Genomic DNA, 23530 nt, shown 5'->3' on the forward strand with positions numbered 1-23530 from the left:
AAACAAAATCCAAATTTTTACTATTTTTAATTTCTTTAGGTGAATTCTAAGCGAGCGTCATACCCGCCCTTGCCGCTACGATCCAACGGCACGACCACACGATCAAAATGGAGCGCACTCTATGTTGGACAACCAAAACTTGCCCTCCGTTAAAGAAAATAGTGAAGTCAATCCGTTGTAACATGACACCTGCGTGACGTTTGTTCTCCGTCGATGTGGATTCATAACACGATAACTATTCATCCACGAACAGCTCGTAACCGTCGAGTGAAACAAACACCGGTGAAACGGTTTTTCTCTACCCAAATGAGCGACGATAAACTCCGCGTTAGTTCTTACGCGTGAGCACCGGAAAGTAACTACTAGAAGGTAGCTTAGGTAGGCTAATGTTTATAGCTTTAATCGGGGCGAGGTGCGCACTTTTCCGGGACCTTTCAGATGGCTGTACGCTGGCTATGCAGGTAAGGGTTAAAACCATTAAAGGGGCGAAGTGCTGTTTGTCTATTAAGACCTAAAAAAAACAAAAAAAAGCTGGAGTTATTGGGCTAAAAGGTGGGGCTGAGTCAGGTGATCATGTGGAACTAGCTTAACGCATCGACACACGGACACAATGGCATTCACAGAGTACTGTACGTGGAGAGCAGTCAGACAGTAGGTCGGTTAGGTGCTGAAGCTGACCGGAGCATCACCGACATCTCTCTCTCTCTCTCTCTCGCTCTCTCTCTCTCTGTCTCTCGCTCGCTCGCTCGCTCTCGTTTTTGAGGAGAGAGATTTGGTTTTGGTGATCCATCTGGATGCCACTTGGCTCCACGAACCCGCCCTGCTGTGGCCGATGGAAACATACATCCGTTAAAAAATGTGCGCGAATGTGTTCGGAGTTTTGAAAAGGTGAGATATATATATATATATATATATATATATATATAAATATATATATATATATATATATATATATATATATATATATATATAAATATATATATATATATATATATATATATATATATATATATATATATATATATATATAATGCTGCTTGTATGTGTGCGAGAGGACGCAGCTGACAGGTAGATGCTTCGAGGTGTTTCGTGCAGCCGTTAGATCCGGAGGTGTGTTGACTGTGTGTATACGTTTACCTTCGCAAAAACCAGCTGTGCCAAATGGGATTTTGTATGGCGACATAATGCGCAAAGCCGTGCAGGAACCGGTGCATCATGCAGCCGTGCAGGAAGGTGCTTGTACGTTTTCTGGGCTCGTTGTGACTCATGACAGGGAAGATTCTTACTAGCAAACCTATTCTTAGCTTCATCACAGCAGCCTCCCTTTTGCGTCTCTCTTGGATCAAATTAAGGGATGAGGTGTTTGTCAGACTGGAGTGGATTTAGCTGAGATTATCCTGTTAAATACTCCCGATTTGTAAACTCTGGCTCCGGCATGCGTCCATCCACTATTCTGGAAATGCCCAGCCCTCTTCTCCCTCTGACATAAAAGTACTTTAGGGATTGCTGATAACATAATCCTGTCTATTCCAATAAGTGTTATTGATGCTGTGAATAACAAAACAAATATTTTGGGCTTTGTGTTCGTATGCAACAATCCCATCATGCTTTCAGGGCCCTCGACTGATGACAGCCTGTCTCGTGATGCAACCTTGTCCCTTGAGCTAAATCTACAATACGTTCCTCATCTTAATCCGCTGTGTTACAGTTCACCCTGCAGATAGAGAAAGTTCACTTTGATGTCGCCGTTTGTGAAAATGTTGGGATGAATTTAATCCTCTTTCCTATTCTTTGTTTATGTTAATGCTGGAGGTGCTTCTTCATTTCAGTAGACTAGAGGTTTGCATTGTGATCATGGATGGATGGCTGATCGGCCCCGGGGCCCCGAGAGGTCCGAGCCTCTGCGTGAAGTGACTGTTCTTAACATCGTAGAGTTCAGGAATGTTCTGATCATGTTTGTTTTTGCTCCTGATCAAAGTATATTTCTATATACATAGATATTATCTTCCCAACCAATCTAATCCAGTATTTGTTTCTTTCCCTTCATTTTGCAGCTGAAACACAACATTTTGTATAGTACGCTGTCGCATTGTGTACAATATCTCTGCTCAGGAGTGTCAGTGTGGATCTGTTTGGCAGGAAGCTTTGGGACCAGACGGCCTCCCTTCATCTTCAGTGTGAAGTTCAGGTGCAGTTCTTCAAAACAACAACAGCGGTAACATTCTGGTTCAAGAAGTCAACAAGACTAGAAAGAGACACAACAATACTATAATACACTATACATTGATGCAAAAGGACTACAAAAAGGATTAACACAAAGAAGATACACAAAACTAGAGATTCACAAACTGATTTCGAAGAGACAACTACAACAAGACGTAAAACAACACCACAAAGATGCAAAACAACTACTACGAGACACAATGACTACAAAGATACGCTAAGTGACTACAAACAGATGCAATCAACTGCAAGTTGACTCAAAATGACTACAAAAAGAGGCACAAAACAACAGACGCAACTCGACTTCAAAGAGACGACTGCAAGAGACGTAAAACAGAAAGATGCAAAATGTCTGCAAAGAGATGAAAAATGCAAAATGACTGACGATGATGTAAATTACTACAAAAAGATTCACACAACGAGACACCCAATGACTAAATTGACTACAAAAATACGCAAACGATCACAAAAAGACACAAAACTACACAATGTGAAATTACTCAAAGAAATAACTATGAGACGTAAGAAAAACAGATGCAAAACAACTACAGAGAGATGCAAAGAAACTACAAAAGAGACAAAAAATACCCAGATGATCACGAAAAAAGACAAAACTACGAAAAATGATCGATACTTAAAGACTACAAACAAATGCAAAACTACTACAAGGAAAGGCAAAGTTACCGTCCCTCTGACACAACCTTCCTCTTTCAAACTACAGAGAATGAGCTCAAGGTAATCCGACTATTCTCTGGATCAGTAGATTCATTGTTGAGTCGATAAAACGACGAGCTTTAATATATTAAGTTTTAAAATGACTAAAAACAACAGAGAAGAGCATCAAATCTTTAAGAATACGTTTGTGAGCTGGAGGAACCTGTGACACGCTTCAACACACTTCTTCCTGTGGAGGCTGAGCTGAACTGAAGCGTGTTTGTATTTTGGGTGTTGGTCAGTTTATTTCCTCCTCGGTATTAGAAGCTGATCGGTCGGCCGGATCCCGTAGACGTGGATCACAGAGCGACCACCATCACGTGACGAACACTCAGCAGCACTCTGAGCGTTTGTCACGCGGGCTGTTCCTCCAGAAGAGACCGAATGTAGGTTAACCTCGTTCACGCCTCTGTGACGGCTGAGATTCAGACGAATGTATCACGCGGGCATTTGTTCTCGTCTCGTCTTAAGATTCAAGACGTTTATTGTCACTCGGCTTGTACAATAGTGTGACATGCTTTTGCTGGGAGGCTCCATAAAAAGAAGAAAACTAAAAATATGTATAATATAAGAAGCAATAAAAATATGTGTTAAAGAAAAACAGTGGAGTTAATCAAATCTAATAAATAAAAACGGATTCATTCAAAGGTTTTTTACTAGCAAATCACCTTTTACAGTATCTAACGACGCATTGTTTGTATCACTGTTGATGTCAGTGGGGTGGTTGTGACGTAGAACTGTTTTAGTGGCTCTGAACCAGTTAACCTCTGTAGGCCTGAGTGTAAAGAGTTCACCAGGACTTTCCTCGACCAAAGGAATCCACAGTCGAATAACACTTGTACGATTTTAAACAGATCTGCAAAAGTGAGTTTCTTTCATAAATAATCCCACAAAAGCACCAATTTCAATCCTGTGTTTTCCGTTGATGTGTTGATGTGTTTCATGCATTCAGCTTGAAAATAAGCAAACAATAGACTAAAGAAATCTTGGTTAACTACGTTAAGTTACGAGAGGGCAGCCCAAATTATTACTGAATAACAGTCCAAGAAGCTCCTCATTCAGGTCGTTTCACAGCAATATTATTATTTAACCAACAAGTGTCTGAATAGAGATTAAAGATCTGTTATTTATAGTTACAAGTGCAAGAAAGATTCTCTGTTCAGACGTTTTTTAGTGAAATAAAGTTATTGTTAAACACTCTGAATACACGTCAGAATATACGTCTCTGCACCATTTAACTTTATTGATTTTGCAACTCAGTCATCTACTAGAGCGTAAAAAGATGAATATCTTTTGATGTATTGGTATCAGAAATAACCTAAAATGCTGATTTTAAGTATCCAGAATCCGGTTTTTACAACAGTTTGATAAAAAAGGCCAGAAGGAATTAGGAGCAAACTGAACCTCCAGATAGACGAGGCCGGTTAACGCTTCCTGGAGACCAGCAGCAAGTTGCACAGTGGCAGCCCGGTGGCAGAGCGTCAGGACTGCACACATTAAACGGATTATTTTCATGTTTAATGACTCTTCAGCCCCCGGGCTGCTTGTTCAGGATGACAGAACTGCCTGCAAATCGTAGATACAACTCTTTATCCGTGGCTGATTTTTCGTCTCGTGATTTATTTTATCTTTTTAAGGAGCCAGTGGGCGACCGTGTCCAGTGCAACATAACAGCCGTCGTGGTTATATCAGAAGGTCGTATACGTTATAACTAACGCAGGAATGCGGAGAAAGATTTACTGAAATGCGGCGTTATTTACATATTAAGTAGCATGTGAGCACATTGTTCTCCTCTGGAGTTGTTGATTTAAATGGTTGGCTGAGGTTGTAGAGTTTGTCTTTGAGCCAGCTGCTCTGGCAGAGATCCAGACATTAGTTCATTCAACCAGTGTTGGCTGTAAGTAAATCCAGTCATTCTGGCCAGAAAACAACAATGACGACTATGTTTACAAGCACCAAATATTCCAGTTTTTGGCGTTTTTCTGAAACAGACAATATCACTAATAAGCGGCTGACATAGCGAATGAATGTTGAATGAATGCGTTGTGATATTTCTTCATATCCAAGAACCTGTTTATCTCCTTCCAACCAGAAAAGTTAGCTTTTGTTTTGGGCATGCATCTCTGCTTCAGCTTTGTGTTCAACCACAGACTGTATATAAGAAGTGGACGTAGTCATCGTGACGTCACCCGTTGGTTTGTTGAAGCCTCAAGTTCGGCGATTTCGCCGTCGCCATCTTGGAATAGGAGCGTTGCCATGTTGCCGCACATCCCACATGTCTTGCTCCATTCGGGATAAGGTCTAATTCAGGATATCTAAACGGAATCTGTTGTTTACATGAGCCATCAAATTCGGGCTGATACTGTCATACTCTGAATAATAGTGGAACATGAGTGTGCATGTAAACAAAGTCAGTGTTATCGTTCTGACCGTCCCTTCATGCTTCCTTTCTGTTTCCTCCAGCCTGTTTGGGAAGCCCTTTGATGGTGGGAAGAGGATGGACCATGGCGGCCCACAGCAGCAACAACAGCATCCAATGGAGCAGCAGCAGCAGCCGTATTATCCACAGCACCCTGCCATGATGCGGCTGTACGAGGTCCACAAGGAGGTGACGTCTCTGGGGCCCCAGGTGTGCACCTTCAGCGGCCTGCAGCACGACCGCGACTACAAGCGTCTGGAGCGCGAGCTGACGCGGCTGCTGCTGGACGTGGACCAGGTGGACACGGAGGGCAAGCAGGAGCTGCAGGGGGCGCGGAAGAGAGCGGCGCAGGAGGTGGAGGGCCTCCTGCGCTACCTGGAGGAGAACGCCACCCATCCGTCCCGCGCGGCCATCGAGGAGCTGAGCAACGAGGCGCGGCAGCTGGTGGACGACCGCGTGGTGGCGCCCCAGCGGTCCGGCGGGGTGGCAGAAATAAACGACGAGCTGGTGGACGCCCTGCAGGTGATCGTGCTGAGGCTCACCCAAGTCAAGACCGAGGGGAGGGTGCCGCTCCGCAAGGCGCGCTACCGGGCGCTGACCCGCATGTGCGCCGTCCAGGACGTGATCGAGAGTCGCACGGAGCAGCAGACGCTCTCCCTGCCGCTGCCGGGCGACACCCACGAGGCCGTGTACCGCATCAACCAGGTGATGGTGAAGGTGAGCGTGGCGCGCGGTCAGCTGGTGGCTCTGCTGATGGGCCTGAGCGGCAGGGACAGCTGCGCCCACCTGTCACGCATCCTGACGGAGATGGAGGTGGACCTGGACGCTCTGGATGTTTCCGGGAACGCGGCGATCAGAAATTACAGGAAGCAGGTTGTGGAGGAGATAAACGGGCTGCTGAAACATCTGGACCTGGAGGGGGAGGGAGAAGACACACGCAGGTAGGCTTCACTCAACAGAATGGAGATGAGCAGTTCAGGGCCACAATGAATAGTTTTTGTGATTAATCTGCGGATTATTTTCCATATTTATCAAATAGTTTTGGTCTTTAAAAAGTCAGGAAATGGTGAAAAAAAAGTCTTAAAAGGTCTTGTTTTGTGCAAGCAACAGTTCAAAACCCCAAAAATAATCGATTTACTCTCATAAAAGACTAAATATTAACATCTTAGAAGAGTTTGTCGCTTTTGTTAAAAAAAAAAAAGACTTAAAATTGATTGATTATCAGAATAGTTGATTTGTTTTCTGTCCATTGACTAATTGTTTGAGCTCTAATGCAAATGTTAAGATATACAACTTTCATAAACATTTTCTGTTCTTCAAAGTAAGACGTGTACACACTGCGCTGATGTTGTGCATCACCAGCAGCCTGGGCGGTGGATTGTTGTTGCATTTTGATTTGAATCGTGCTGCACAGTCACAAGTGAATTAGACTCTCATCCCCAGAGAAGCACTGACAGCAATAACACGCCTACCGAGCACTCTATTACGTAGAAGTACCACTCTGTTCACACGTTTCTCTTTGTGCTGCCGAGTTTTGAGATTCAATTATGGTTAAAAAAAGGTTGTTTGACACAGTATGCACAGACATTTTAATGTTTACTTTAGTTTTTTACGAGTAATAAAAGGTGCCAACTGACTCCTGAGCATACCATAGATTTGAACTGATGCTTTTATTTTGGTGGGATAAATTGAGTTTTTTTCTGGCTGGTGTGACGGAGCTGCTCCGCCTCCTCCATGTCAGAAGACCTTTTGCCTCCTGGTACAAAAACATTTAACTGCAACAAAGTCCAGCTCATTTAAATATCGAAAAGCCAACTTTGTTTTGTGAAAACAACAAAAGTAACTTAAAGGGGAAGTAGTCAGTTCACTGACTACTGTTGTTGTAAAACCTTTTGTTGCTCCGGTAGTAATAGAACAGTTGGGCTAGCTGCTACTAGTTGCATTGTGGGTAATGTAGGCTCCAGGTTTTGACAAAGAAGAAGAATGCATGAAATGAAAAAAATACCTTATTTCTGGTTCTGCTGCATCAATTTTAATTTAAACTTTTTTTTTTTTCATCCATGATGAGGCTGACTGTTTTAGGAGCGCAGTGCCAAATCATCAGAGTACTCCTAAGGATTATCACGACACCGTCACAAAACAAACTAACAGAATGAGTTATTTTAAGTTCTAGTTTGACACGTATATAAAGAATTTGATCTCATGCATTTCGTAACACTGGAAGAGTTCATCGCATTAGTTTAAACATCAATATCATTTCTTAGTCATCAGATATTGATGTAGGAAAATATCCTCATTAATATAGATTATTTCATGCACTCATCAGCACTAATACTTAGTATTGGAGCAGTACGGACTCTGTGATGACAGGTCTGAGTTGTCAGCGCAGTGATTCAGTGTTTCTTTCTTCAGGTACGACTTGGGGCAGAACAACTCCATCCGTGAGATCGAGGCGGTGCGAGCTCACGTCTCCCACCTGCGAGAGGGCGTCCTGCGGCACTGCGTGATGGGCGATCTGAGTTTCGGGCCCAAAGCCGAGCTCCAGAGCCTCCTCACCCACCTGGACCAAGTGGACACGGCCAAGAACCCGTGCATCCGAGAGGCCCGCCGCCGTGCCGTGGTGGAGGTCCAAGCCATCATCACTTTCCTGGACCTCCGCGAGGCCCTGGCGCGCCGCCAGCCGGGCCCCAGCGAGCAGCCGGCGCACCGGGCCGTGTGGCTGGTCCTGGGGAGCCTCTCGGACCTCCAGGCCCAGGCCCTGGGCTTCGACGGCAAGCGGGTCGACAAGAGCTACATTCTGCTGGAGGAGCTGCTGACCAAACAGCTGCTGACGCTGGACGCCGTGGACCCACAGGGCGACGAGACCACCAAGATGGCGCGGAAGCAGGCGGTGAAGTTTGCCCAGAACATTCTCAACTACCTGGACATGAAGACGGACGAGTGGGAGTATTGATTTATGAAATATAAACATCACAGCGTGGCAGCGGGACATCGGAGGGGGGGCGTAAATAAAAAGACAAAAAAAAAAAAAAACTGGTACATTATCATTCCACGGGCTGTAAATATTGACTCAAATCCCCAGAATGCACTGCAGCAGCGCTTCTCTTTTGTCTCTTTTTGTGGTAGATGTGGCCGACCCTGCTGAGAAGACACAGAACTCCTTTTGTGAAACACTTTGAATTTCTTTGGTGCGTTTTTGAAGATTTTCTTTTGAAATCTCCCAAGTGTGTGTGTGTGTGTGTGTGTGTGTGTGTGTGCGAGGTGTTGTCTGTCGTCTACGTCGTTGTTTGATGTGTGTGTGTGTGTTGAAGCCTGCGGCCACAGCACCAAGATGATGCCCGTTAAAGTGGTCGTGTCCTCCAGACTGCACTTGATATCGATGAAGTGTGATGGATCGCGTCGCAGTCGCTTCCCCGTCTGGCCTGATTAATCCGAGTTGCTAATGAAGGCAGCATGTGTTAAATACAGCGACCTAATTAGAGAGAGCGTGGTCCACGGCTACCGGCTCGGTCCAGATGGTGACACCTGTTGGTTCTGGACCGAATTTGGACGTTTTTTTAACTTTTATTTTCGCTGCAGTTTCCTACAGAAATCAAACGTGGTCCGATTCTATTTGACAAAGCAGATGGTGTGAACGAATGTTACATTTAATCTGAGGCGTTTCCACCAAACATCCTGCTGGTGTCGAAGCCAGGCCATCTCTGTTTAAACAGTCGGGAATATTGATGATATATAAATATCATTCACTCTCCTCGTGGACCTGTTTGTCCCCTCCGTGTGGACCTGTTTGTCCCCTCCGTGTCTCTGGTAGCGCTCCAAAGTCACACCCTGAAAATCCTGCAAACCGCAGATAAAGAAATCGGTGTGGAGACGTGAGGATGTTTGAGAAGATAAAAGCCCCGTTCCCCTCGCTGCTTGTGTAGCTGTTTGTTTGTTTGTAACATGTTTAAAATGTTTGTGAGTTTGGCTATAAATGGATCGGGGTTTTCTTTTTATTCAGAGATAGAAGAAGACGAGGAGGTGACATTTTATTGCTGCTGCTTTTTTGTTTCGACCCGCTGCTTTTATACTGAGTGGAGAAGTGCGACTGTGAGAGGTCCCCAGGGGAGAGGAAGAGGAAGGGAGGGGTGATATCCTCTGGATTGACACATCAAGGCTGAAGCTCACAGGGCCAGCAGTCGTGTCCTGTGCGGTAGAGAGAGTACTGATGGTGATCGCAGTCGACAGAGCCTTCTAGAAACTTCTCGAGGCTGCTGCTCGAGAGTCTGCGGGGGGGAGGGAGGGAGGGACCAAAATCTCTGTGCCTTTATTTTCACCCTTCCCTGTAAAACCTCCTGTTTGTGTAAAAAGAAAGCAGCCTTGTCGAGAAATAAAAAGGCGCACCGAATGTTTGTGGAGTAGAGCACCTCGGGCCGCCGTCGCCAGAAGATAATTTGCACTACTGGTCAGAAATTGAGGCTCCTTCGAGTCAGTATTTGAACTAATAAGGTGGAGGAGTGCTGGTCAATCATCTGTGGCGACACAGAATGACGGCGCTCCTTTATGTAATAAAAACGAGTCACGTTGGAGACGCAACGCAACACGACAAAACTAAAATAATTAGCCGACTTACTTCACAGCTTCCTGCTGACCTCGAAAATAACACATTGTTTTTGTGATTCATTGATTTCTGCAGAAAATGTAGAATTTTGAAAGCTCACTCTCGACCTTTGAAAACATCAGTTCACAAAACAATCGCACCTCTTTTAGAAGATGTTCTGGAGCTTTCTGTCGTATGAAATGAGCTTTTTCTGAGCAATTCTAGGAGTTTTTGAAGCCGGCTTTAAATCAATACTTTCATCTTAACAAAGGATCACATGACGTTCGAGGCGGCATTCGTGAGAATTATCATCTGACTGCAATTCCCCGTCAGCGCTACAGAGCGTTTTAGCTTCTTTCAGCTCATTTTTCGGCATCTTTCGTTCCAGCTGTTTTCAGCAGAAAGAGCTTTTATAAAACCTGCTGAGAAAGAATGGAAATGTAAACATGTGATACGATAGAAAGCTCCACAACAGCTTCTTAATCCGTGCTAGAAAGTAATTAAGTATATTTACTCAAGTCCTGTATTTCAGTGCAATCTTGAGGTACTTTTAAGTATTTGTATTTTACACTCCTTTATACTTTAAGGTAAATGTTGAACTTTTTATTCCTCTACTTTTATTTGACAGCTCTATTTACTTTGCAGTTCCTGATTATTAATACAAAATATATATCAAGTAATAAATGATGAAGTATTATAGATTAAACTACCCAGCAGTATATAAAGCACTTCAAATGAAGTAAAGCTCCACCTTTACTAGCTGCAAAATTAAAGAGATGAACACGATAATGCATTAATCTATATTATAATCCAATCATATATATTTATTCTGAAAGGAGCCTTTCTGCATAATGAGTACTTTAAGTATATTTTTAAATACTTTTGTACTTTTACTTTAGATTTCTTTGAGTCTGATCACGTTGGTAAAGAGGAACCTCTGATTGTCGAGCGTTCCCTTTCTCTCCACTCGGCAGGTTTTCCTCTCGCTTGTCGACGCTGGTTGTTCGTCGTGTAAACAAACTAAAAGGGTCAAATGTCTCCATAAGTTTTAATTAAAGCAACAGAAAAACAAACGAGGTGAAGCAGATGTTTGTTGTGGAAACGTGTTCCTGAACCCTCGTCACGTGCATTAACCTGCTGTCGGAAGCGTTTCTCTGGCACCACGCCTGCAGCCGGGTCCTCGTGGGTCTGAGGATGACTCAGCCGGGAGAGAATTAGATTAAAGTGATCAATACTCATCGTCGGCCCGCCTGGCTGCTGTTGCAACAGATGCTTTCTCACAGAAACCTTATGCTCTCTCAGACCAAACCAACCCGGACGCACCTTAACTTCACATGCTTGTTTTTAAAAAAACTAAACATTTGAATCATTTATCAAAAGTTTTACACTTTTTAAAGACGTGTTACCTTTTTTTTTTTTTCTGTCTTGCCATCATAGTGTCTCGAAGCTTTTTTTGTTTTAAATTCAGTGTTCGTGGCGCCTCCATGAGTGGGCGTTCAGCCAACCATAACAAATGAATCCTCTGGTTCATAAGAACAAACATAAAGACGGAGGATGGCCGTGTATGTGCGGACCCTGGTTCCAGGTAGGTTTACAAAACCATTTCACATCTGAACTAATAGGAATCGATGACAGTATGATGCATTTTATAGGTCTGAAAGAACGTATTTCTGCGTTAACTAGTTCGTCTTTGCATGAAAGTTTGTCAAATACAAGCGTGATATCGGAAGAGTCACGGAGCGACATTTTAAAGGTAGTTTTTGTTATCGTCATGAAATCCCATCGAAAGACCAAAACCAACAAAAACAAAATGCAATTCTTAAAAAACAGGAAACAAAGTACAAATACAATGTTCAATATGTTTTTAGCAAACGTCTCAAATAAGAGGAAATGGAGAATTCGTTGGGGACTATTTTCAGCGACGGATTGATCCACATGTGGTGTTCTAGCGGGACGGTGAATGAGAGTCGAAATAAATTAGTTTCTAATAATTAGTAGATAGTTATATTTGTTTTTTGTGATTTATTGACAAGAAGAAAATCAAGAATATTACCAAACTTATCCTTTAAAAAACAGACAGTTGTGCTCAAATTGAAGCAAAGCCTCAGAGAGTCGACTCACCGCTCACTTATTTCAGAAAGTGGCATTTAATAGATTCCTAATCCTAAAATACAATAACTCAGTCTTTTACTTACACACACACACACACACACACACACACACACACACACACACACACACACACACACACACACACACACACACACACACACAAAAGCAGCTCGGGGTCGTCCAGAGTATTCAAACTGGAGTCCATTAGTCAAAGAGTTTAAAAGATTCAGACCCAGCGGGGGATCGAGAGGTGGCCGCCTGACGTCCATCACGGGACGATGCATTTACACCAAACCTGCAGATTTTAAGATTTTGTTTTCCTGATCCTAGATTGAATGTAGTCATTGAGGAATGTTTTGTCTTTGTATTCATTGTACCAAAGTTGATTTCAGAGACCTTAACAATGAAAAGCAACTTAACGCCGGCTTCTTACTTCGCCCAAAGGTTCAAACACACTCCGGGTGTGTTTGAAGTGAAACTAACTCCTTTGAGTTTGTTGTTGAGTTTAAAGATCAGCGGCCAGTTGCACCAGCTGAAGTGTGATTGTAAGTCTAGTGTCGACACTAACTGCTATTAAACCTGCTTTATTTACTCCATCAGTGGTGGAAATACTACTAATTTGTATACTTACGTTTAATGATACTTAGTACTTTTAACCTCACGACATTTGTTTAAAAGCTATAGTAACGTTTTACGCACAAAATACACAAGTTTATAAAAAAAGGATCCATTATTTACAGATGAAACTACCAAAAGTATTCAAAGTAGTTAAAATGACAACATTAAAGTACAGCTTACATATTAATACATTCATGATAGTATAACAGTATCCAATAATATAATAGTACACTGGGAGTATCCACATTATGAGTACTTTATCTTTTGTTGCTTATAATGTACTTTTACTTTTCACAGATTTTGAATGCAGAATGTTTCCTTGGAACAGAGTATTTCCACACGGATATTAATACTTTTAAATTATTTGAATACTTCTTCCACCACTGAATTGATGCTAAACCTCTATTATTTCCAGATTTTCTCGACAGAGAAAACAAACTAGCTGTTTCCCCGTTTCCAGTCTTTATGCTAAGCTAAGTTAGCCAGCTGCTAACGGTAGCTTCATATTTAACTTGCAGACACCCGAGAGACGTGTCTATCTTCTCAGCTAACTCTCGGCAAGAAATAAATAAGCCTATTCTCCAAAATGTCAAACTGTTCCGTTTAATTTTACTGTTATAACTAAGTTTCAGCGATTCCTCCGCTACGTTCAGACTTACTTAAAGCTGGTGCAACATGATGCTCAATCCAGCAGCTGATCGTACGACGCAGAACGAAGGTTGATTGTTTAAAAGTGGTAAAATATGAAGTGGAAATAATGTTAGAAAGCAAAAATGAGGATTTAATAAAGTAGAAATCCACCTGAAAGGAAACGATCTTCCTAACTGAGCTTTAACAAAAAGTTCTTTGATTCAAGCGCACTTTTTTATGTTCCTTCGTCACCGTTTATTACTGCTTTGCCTTTCTTTCTGCGAACGACAGAAATGTGTTCTGTGTTGGTAAACAAAAGGGTATTGCATTTGTTTTATTTTCCAGATATGTTTTCTTAAGTCGCCTTTAACTGCATTGATTGTGACGGGCTTTTGCTGTTTCTCTTCCGAGACGCGCTTGTACAAAATTTAAAAAAAGCACACAAGACTGGAAAAAAAACCAGAAAAAGTTGCGTGAATGTGAATGCTCCATGGATGGTTGTGTTTTGAATTTGTATTCCCACTACAAAATAAAGACGGCGTGTCTTGATCAGTGTTTTATGTGAATGTGTTTTATTGTTTTAGTTTGTTTTCCTGGCTGCTCTCCAGAGAAAACAAAACGACAACTTGCTTTTCAAAGGCAATCCCAAACTTTAAAAGAAACGCAGACTCAGGGTTATTTTAAGAAAACATACAGTATCTCAGCTGGATAGAAGACGTTTCCATGCACCACAAACTCACTCTCTATTCTGGCAAACAGAGAACATTATGTGATAAATAATGATCTGGTATTTTCATTATTTGAAGTTAAACCAGCAGCACAAGTAAGATCCGTTTGATCGATGCAATGAATGAAGAAAAACTATAAAAATCAATAGAAATGAAAAAAAAAACCTCTTCCTGCTAAATAAACTTTCAATTTGTATTTTATTTATTTCTTCTTATAGAATATGATGCATTGCTGTAGATTATAGCCAGCAGTATATTAAAAACAACTACAGCAGTAAAATGCAACATACACATAACAACGTGTATTATATTAGTAATATTAAACCAGAAACATGTATATTTAATTTAGCTGATACATACTTTTTCTGACGTAAGGTTTTAAATGCAGGACTATAGGTTGTAGTGGAGTATTTTCACAGTGTTGTATTAGTACTATTGCTGAAGTAAAAGGATCTGAATACTTCCTCCACCACTTGAGGTTTGTAGGGTTTTTCCCAGTGATGAGAACATCAGGGAGAGAACTGGACCGGGACGAGACCGCGGACACTTTTTCCGGCCTCCACAGAAACATCAGGTGACCTTTCACCAACACTGAGCCTCTGTTAAGATCACGTCCTCCTTCACCGGGCCGAGTCACCACGAGGCCACAGGCAGTACAAGTACCACTGTAAACATACTCCACGAGTAAAAGTGCTGCATTGATCATGTTACACAAGTATAATCAGGAAAATGTTTTTAAAGATGGCTGTAGTTGGTTGAGGTGGAGCTCATTTTGAAGTATGAAGGATTAATCTGCCGATTATTTTTTCTCCATTAGTCGACTTTGTTTGGTTTTTAAAAACATTGAAAATAGTAAGAAATGCCGTCACAATTTTTCTTTTGTCCAAACCTCAATATTATTATTAATACATCAACAATATTGGAAACATGAAATGTTTTAAACGATCAAAATAGTTGCCAATTCATTATCTGTTAATCGACTGATCATTTTAGCTGCACTTTTACTTTTGTGTGCACAAATCTAAAGTAACTTAAGTAACTAAAGCTATCAGATAATTGTAGCGAAGTAAAAAAGTATATTTCCCAGAGATATGCGACATGAGATTAAAATACTCAAGTATAGTACAAGTACCTCAAATACTCAGATAATCAAACGAGAGGGTAGAAATCAGCAGGTGGAGAGCAAAAGAAGGAATCCTTTCAAAATAAAAGTACAACAAAGTAACTGAAGCCATCAGATCATCGTAGTGGAGTAAAGTAACTACACTATTTCCCTCTAAGGTGTAGCGGAGTGGAAGTAGAAACATGAAAATGCTCAAGGAAAAGTATTTAAAATACTCATAAAATCAGATAATATCAGCAGACAGAGAACAAGAGGAGGAAGCACACCTACTGAATCCCTGGCAGCTCTCGATGTTGTTCTGACCTCTGACCTTCCTGTAGAGAGAGGAAGCAGCGTCACATGGGTCGTCCCCGTTTCACGTCCAGCCACCAGAGGGCGCCACGTGCTCGGCTCTGCAGGGCAGCCTGTGAGGAAGCAGCAGCAGGGGGGCGTAAAGAATGAGCTGCTCTGGGCGAGGCTCCAGTCACACACGCACACGCACACGCACACACACGCGCACAGTGTTGATGACAGCAGACAGTGGCGTGTTATCGCTCTGTGAGGCTCTGCTGATTACATAACCTGCAACATGGAGGTGATGAACACTCTGCAGCATGCATCACCACAGCAGCAACAGTACCATGAAGGATGTGATGGACCTTTAATGGACATTTTGAAGTGGTGGCATGTCCGTCTCATCCCCTTCCTGTCCAGTGAAAACCACGTATCTCCAGATGTGTACGACGTTGAATGTTTGTTCCTTTATGTCGTCACAAAGCTGAAAACATATTTTTAGAGAGATACAAACATGTGATTATCTTACAGAATAAGATGCATTAATGTAGATTAAACTAGAAAACAGGATATAAAGGAGGTAAAATGCAACATGCAGCAGTGATATTAATCCAGAAACATCTGATATCATAGTGAAACACTATTGTCACAAACCGGGCCGAACGGCCATGACAACAAAAGGGAGATGCATTCAATGAAGCAGTTCATCAGTTATTTATTAAGTTTAAAGCAATATAAAAGACAAACATAACCAGTGACATGTGAAGTCAGTCATTCCAGCAGTGTGAGTGGGTGCGTGTAAAGTGTATATGCAGTGTTGTATAGTGTGGAAACCAACCAAAACCAAAATGGGTGTCAGGAAGGAGCCAGAGACCAACTGAGGATCCAGAGAGTTTTTATACTGGGTGCTCTGGGTGCTCCGGCACACAGGGCCAGTGGTGCTAATGGCCTCAGGTGCTTCCACTCTGCCTGACGACCCTCTGCCACACCCACCTCCACACCTGCAAGGAAGGCAGCCAAACGAACAGGCCGACAGGGTCGTCACACTAACATACATACATTTTACTGCACTATGAGTACTTCAAGTACATTTTGCTAATTTTACTTAAGTAAGGTTTTGAATGCAGGACGTTTACCTTCAGTGAAGTATTCTCTGTGTGGGTTTAATGCCTTTAAAGGATCTGAATATATCTTCCACGACTGCACTTATGCACTTACTGCACCATGATTTATAAATGTACGATCTTCAAAGCACTAAATAGAAAGTGTGTTACATTTTTGTTTGGTTGACCACACAGCAAACACAGAGGTTCATTTCTGGTGTTGATGAGAAAACTCACAACTCTTCTGCTGGAGTTAAGGCGAGATACAACAGACAAAAACATTGGTTTTATTCACTGAAGTATTTAGAGATTGTGGACTATTTTTCTTCCATTACATGTCTTCTTCCAGACTCGTGGAAAGAAAACATCTAAAATACACATTTATGTGTTTATTTCACTACTTTGTCTTTGTAGATTTCTCCTGTTTGACCGTTTTAAGTTCATCCCCACATAATGAGACCAAACAGAGCACACCTGTGCTGTTCCACAGAGGACACAAGGGAAATGTAGTCCATAACTGTAGTTTCTAAAGACATATTCTTAGAAATGCAGGATAGCATTAAATCAAGATGAATCAGAGTCACAAAACAGCTCAAGAATCAAACACAACAACACTGTATTTATATTGTTATACGTCACAACAAAACCATTTCATAAGCTGAGAGAGAGAGCTGGGCTACGAGCACCAGGAGGAGGAAGACATGCAGAGATAAAAGGGGACGTCCATGATGGACCGAGAAATGGATGAATCACAAGATGCATGAGAGAAGAATGTGGTGCCGAGCCTGAAGATGAATACTATTAATAAACACAGCGTATGTCTGCTTTTTTTCCTGTGTAAAAATAGCCACGCAGGAGAGCGATGCAGGGAAAACAGATGAAGGGAGGACAGTGTAGTCAGATGGGTGGAGGGTTATGTCATGCAGTATGCAGCAGGGTTTTTTGGAGCTGTCGGCGGTGCAGCGGTGCACAAACAGATGAGGAGGAGGGTTATGTAACGTTCCCAGAGCCTCTTTCACCGGGCGAGAGAAAAAGCCTGCATCATTAACGCTGAGCTGCCTGTGACTGCAAGAGGTGACGGGGTTAAAATAAAATGCTTTTAAAATCAGTTTGACCTGTGAGGCAGATTAGGGTTAGAGGGGAAGGGAATTGATTGAGCATGGTTTGACATTGCTCGATGAAACGCAACCTTGTTCTCATTGATGATCATCCGTGTACACAAAACACAGACAAAACATGTTTCTTTAGTCTGAATGGATTACATTACATTTTGTGCATTCATGGTCAAGTCAATTATATTTAGAACCTTGCTTCAAATAAAGAGAAACATGAACGCTCTCTTGTTTTGTTGTTATTCAGTTTCTCTTTTAATATTAAGCTTGTTGTTAAGTAGGCCTACTGAACATTAAGAGGAAATATAATATATGTATATACTTACTTTTGCATAACAGGCCGCAACCTCCTGTTCTGCTCTTAAAAACTGCATTCTCTCTAGTGTCCACCAGGGGGCGACTCCTCTGGTTGGATAGAAGTCTATGAGAAAGTGACTCTACTTCTCTCTTGATTTATTACCTCAGTAAACATTGTGAACATGAGTTTATGGTCTCAATCTCTAGTTTCAAGTCTTCTTCAATACAGCATGATGTTCATTTAGTACATTATGGTCCATTTAGAGTCAAACAGACCATAAAGCAGGGGATGCTTTAGGGCGGGACTACACAGTGATTGACGTCCACTTCTTATATGCAGTCGATGCTAAATACCTGCATCCTATCAGCCTCCGCGTTACTTTGTGTTTCGTGAGCGACGTTTAGCATGTCGATGATGTTTTTATGCACATTTCAATTCATGTTAGAAAACCTTTTTGTTTGAGGGTTTTAAACTGTATAGTACTTCACAGATGGGGTCAGTGGAGGACTGGGGATAAGGAAAGCATCCCAGCAGACTGAACTGGAAATACTGGCTCTGGTCCGAGGTCCATCTGTCTGCTGTCAGTGTGTTTATGGTGTCTTAATTTTGCAGGAGTCCTTGACAGATAACCATTCAGCTCTGGATCAGGACAACAGCTGGAGGCTCATGTCGGCCCTGTGAGAAAGTCAGTGACTTAACAAAGATTTATGCGCAGCCAGTTAGTGAAAGGAGACCGAATTCAATTATGAATCAAATCTAAGCTTAATTGATACAATGGCAGGTGGATAATCCTTTTATAAAATAAGACTTTTAGTGGCCAATGATGCTTTGAATGTGTCTAAAATAAAAAATGGTGGATAAATGTGTAAATAAAGTTTATCATTGACATTAAACAGCGGCAAAAAATATCACACTCAGTCCCAAAATACCTGATTCATACTGATGATACTAATCTTTCTGGGGAATGTGTTGAGGGATCACAGGTTCTGTCTCTGCGGCTGGACCGCTGGTGCCCGACAGTGATGGGGCTGGTGCCATATTTGGCCGGTTGCCACGGCAACAGCAGGAATTATTACTCACTGCACCGGCAGCTGCCCCCTGTGTGGCCCGCGGGTATTATTGTGTGTCTCCACTCCCACGAATTACATCTGCAACTCACTCTTGAGCCCAGAGAGCGAGCCAAGGACGGAGGCAAAGTGCAAGAGGTGTTACCTAACGTGAAACATGTCCCCCCCCCCTCAGGACAATATGACTGTGCATCTTCTATGCATTCTGGCATGTACAGATGCACAAGAATAGCATGAGTGCCTGGACGGATGGCGAGAGTGAATGTCATGTTTTATTCAGATCCATAAAGTCTGATGTAAAGTGCAATTTGCTGCGATGGAGAGCCGGGAAAACAGTCCACTTAGAGAGCTGACGTCTCTATTTCAGGATACAAAGTACTGTTAGCGGTGTTGGCTGACTGGCACGAGGCTGGCTCACCTCCGTCTGAGCTGCAGGGGGCAGCCGCTCCTCGTGCCACGTCCATGTCTCTCTCACCTTGAACAGGACGTGTGCTGTGTTTGGGATTTTAGGACATTTAGGACAACACAAAATGCTGTTCCCTTCCCCCCGCCCCTGTGGGAATCGGTGCAGTTTGTTCCCAACTTGATACACAAATGTTGTACTCGCAAAAGGGAGCAGAGAGACAAGAGGGAAAATGTGAAATGAGCCTGAACTAATTGCACTTGTGTGAACAGGAAGTTTGAGATTCCTAAAAGGGGTAAAAAGGTTGTAAGTCAGATAAAGGCTGTCTGCAAAAAACAATAAGGAAGTGAAACAAGACAGAGCTATGAATTACGTCCTCTTTTTGGCGAACGATTCATCCGCTGCTCTAAAGAAGAAAGAATGAAATCTATGCTTATAGAAAAATGTGACAAACTCCTGCACAGTTTCTGCACCTTAATCCAATTTAATGACCTTTATGTCAGCAGGTGGAGTGAAAAGTCTTGTGACAGTCTTATGATTGAAAACACATTAAAGTCACTCGACATTGTGTACATGAAGTACCTCATTGATAATCTTATTGTTTATATTTAGTTTTTTGTATCTAATATTGCTAATGGGCTAATGGGGTAATTGGGGGGGAGAAGGGTCAGTCGACAGGCGTAAATGTAGGAAACAGTACAAGAGAAACTAGTGGACGGATGTGGAATGAAAAGGTCTAGAAAGGTCCACAAAAAAGCGGATGTTGCAGCGGCTGTAAATAGCCTCTTTTAGCTCTTAGTTTTGGTTTTACGGCACACTTCCTGTATTTCACCTGCTCAGCACTAAAGAGCAGAGTCAGTTAGAGACTAGCTGGGGAAGAAAGTGAAAAAGCATTTAGCAGCAAATGAAACATTCTTTGGGGGTGGAGACTAAAACCAGAGCTAAAAGGAAAGTGAATATTGAATATTATCATCATGAGGCTGGGATTTCTGACTTTTAAATCATATTTATTAGTTTGCTGTTTTTGCAGACGAGAGGATTTATTTCAGATCCATCCTCCCTCGCCTCAAGTATAAATGTATGATGAATAAATGTATACATTTATAAGCAAGGCCAACTCTGCTATATGGACGGCTTAAGAGAGGTTCAAACCAGTTTACCAACTTTTGTGTTTGTATCAAGACTCACAAAAGAGCTCCAGCTATAAACTTGATGGGTATTGATCCATGATCTCACCGCATGGAGCTGACGGAGCGAAACGTCTGTGCTGCTTCCTGGATGTTGCTGCAGAGCTGCTGCAGTGTTGCCTGTTTGGCCAAAGTTCAACCTGTGACTTTGCGTCTGTCCTTCCTCGTTGCACGTCTCACACATCTGAGGACAAACACACTCTGCAGCAGGAATGTGCCCCACCTTCTTCTCACCGCTAACACAAATCACACACCAAGATACAAAGGCTGCACCCCCGCGGACCTACACAAAAACATTACAGGGTGTTGTTACTGTAGCACCACCTCGATCCAGACTAAAATATCTCAACCACTGTTGGAGGGATTGGCATGGAATTTGGTACAGACATTTATGATTCCCATACGATCAATCTTAAAGACATTCAGTAATTTTCCGACTTTTAATCTCGTGCCACCATCAGGCAATAACTTGATTCTGTTCAATACTTTGGTTTATGACCCTTTGCACAGGGAGTTTCAGCTTCTTCCTTCTAGACGGAGGTCTACAGTCCCACGGTGTAGAACGAAGCGGTATAAAAACAGCATAGTTCTAGCAGCCATCACTCAGGTGAACAAATGATAGCAACAGTGCACAGATGCTATAGAAGCAACGTTTGTGTACTTATTAATTTTATTGATTGATTGACTGATTTGTAGCCTTGTGTACTTTTATCATGTTTGTCTTGTTGTCTGTGTTGATTGTAATGTGTGATGATGGATGCCTCGCCTTCTGTTGCAAACCAAGTCTACCTACGGGTACCAATAAAAGTAACCTGAACCTGAACCTGATATAATGTTTATTTATCATTACTTTCATACATTAATGACCCAATTCCTATGTTAGTATGTTGACATTTAGCTCCATCACTGAGTCTAACTACAGCATCACTGTAGACCCCTTCTCTGGTTGTTTTACTCTATTTAGCTGTTTCAACGTAAATAACTTTGTAACTTTATTAAGAAAAGCACTATCTTAATAAATTTGTTGTTCATATTTAGTTGTACTGTTTCGCAAGACTAGATTTCTGGATTAGAAACAATCAAACAGTAAAGAAGAGTAGAGAGTTCATAGATCAAAGTCTATAACCTCACAGGATTTACAAATAATTGATTGGAAGTATATAATCAACAAAATATGGCCTTATTAAAACTTTTCAAAGATCAGTTCAAAACAACGTACGATGCTTTAGCTCAAGTTAAAGGAACAGTTAAAAAGTGTAAAAACAAAAATACCAAACGTTTTGTTTGCTTAAAGGCAGACATTATTGATTTGAACAGATAAAGAGGTCATTACGTGATGTTTTCAGCTGCCTTTAATATTTGAAAATGCACAAATGTTGTTATCTGTTGTTTGTCATTCTGTGAGCGTAGGTGTCATTTTTTCCAGCCTTTAGAGATGAAGTTCTTCTTCTTTGGTTTCTATTGTTAGCCAGATGTCAGCTGTCTCTGAATGCAGTTCATCTGTCAGCGCAGACTCGTCCTCATTTTTCCCATTTTCTTAGAAAAGCACAATGCTCTGGATGCTTCTCAATGCATCCCATGACACAGTGACTCATGTGTGTGCTGCACGTAGTCGGAGGAAAATATAGATCTGGTTTTGACTCGTGTCTCAGCTGGGACAGCCGCAATGTTGGAACGGGTGCAAATCAGATTCAAGGTTGTTTCTCACTGTTTGGACCAAATGACACTCGAGGGTAAAATGAAGCATGGGAAGACAAAGTCCCCGAACAGAGACAGATTCTTCTGATAAACGTTCAGATGTTCAACCATCCATATATTAATGCACATATTCACTACTTGTATGTAATACAGGGGTCAATCCACAGCGAAGTGTCACCTGACTCTATTTTCCAAACACCTTTACAGTTGGCCTCTCATTCACCTTTTCTACCCAGCTATCATGCAAGGCGCTGTCCTGGTTTGTTGTTTTGTTTAAATACACTTCGGCATGAGGATATTGGGAAGCTGCAAATGCTGTGATGATAATGGAACAACCTGCTCTTCCTCCTGAACCAAAGTCACTTTGTTTCCAGCAGCAGCAGGCAGCAAAACAAGCTCTCATAAAGAGACTTCACACTTCCTGTCCAGCAGCAAACAGCAAACGCAATCCGGGAGAAAATACGTTTCCCTCAAAACGCAATTCAGAATGTAGTGTAGTGAAACGGGAACGTCATTTTAAAGCCACCAAATCTTTCTGGGAAACCCTTCAACATGTTGTCCTCTTGCATTCCCATTGCACATCCTACCATCCATATGTTTATATTAATGCATATCATCACTACTTCACAGCGACTTACTCTGACTCTGTTTTCTAAACACCTTTACAATTTCTACCCAGCTATCATGCAACGTGCTGTCCGGGTTTGTTGTCTCGTTTAAAAATACTTTGGCGTGATGACATTGGGAAGCTGCCATCGCTGCGACTATAATGGACAACCTGCTCCTCCTCCTGAATCAAAGTTGCTTTGTTTCCAGCAGCAGCAGGCAGCGAAACAAGCTCTCAAACAGGGACTTTACACTTCTTGTTTAGCATCAAAGAGGAGCAGACACAGTGAGAGACTAGCTGGTGAACACAGTGGAGCATTTAGCAGCTAAAGAGACGGATATCGTCCTCAGGAGGTGGTGGAGACCAAAAACAGAGCAAAAAGAGAGAGAATATAGGGAAATATTGAACTTACATTCATCCAAATGAATGATAATGGTGCTCTGTAGCAGCTACACATGTAAATAACACTATTCACTTTAAAAGATGATCATATTTTGTGTTTACAGCTTGTTAATCTGCCCCCAAATGTCCAAATAAAAATCAGTCCATGCTGATTTTTACATTACATTCATGTAGGTGATCATTTCATCCAAAGTGACTCACAATAAGTGCAAAGATCATGCACGTGCATCAGCA

The 23530-nt window shown here is 42.0% G+C and overlaps 1 protein-coding gene across 5 annotated transcripts; it reads left to right on the plus strand.

Annotated features, from left to right (window-relative positions):
* Nucleotides 1–204: 204 nt before the first annotated feature.
* Nucleotides 205–13850, plus strand: bag5 (BCL2 associated athanogene 5). Of its 5 annotated transcripts, none has more exons than XM_076107213.1 (4): nucleotides 205–461; nucleotides 2055–2215; nucleotides 5401–6297; nucleotides 7769–13850. In XM_076107213.1, the coding sequence occupies exons 1-4, from the start codon at nucleotides 387–389 to the stop codon at nucleotides 8307–8309; spliced, it is 1674 nt and encodes a 557-aa protein (XP_075963328.1). In that variant the 5' UTR covers nucleotides 205–386; the 3' UTR covers nucleotides 8310–13850. The 5 variants fall into 5 exon arrangements, with proteins under 5 accessions (XP_075963328.1, XP_075963329.1, XP_075963331.1 ...); XM_076107214.1 differs by having other exon boundaries at nucleotides 207–461; nucleotides 2055–2188; XM_076107217.1 differs by lacking the exon at nucleotides 205–461 and adding an exon at nucleotides 504–888 and having other exon boundaries at nucleotides 2055–2188.
* The last annotated feature ends 9680 nt before the right edge of the window (nucleotides 13851–23530 follow it).

Source organism: Anarhichas minor, unplaced genomic scaffold (assembly GCF_050575085.1).
Source record: "Anarhichas minor isolate MPS153535 unplaced genomic scaffold, ASM5057508v1 ptg000038l, whole genome shotgun sequence".
Classification (NCBI taxonomy): Eukaryota; Metazoa; Chordata; class Actinopteri; order Perciformes; family Anarhichadidae; genus Anarhichas; species Anarhichas minor.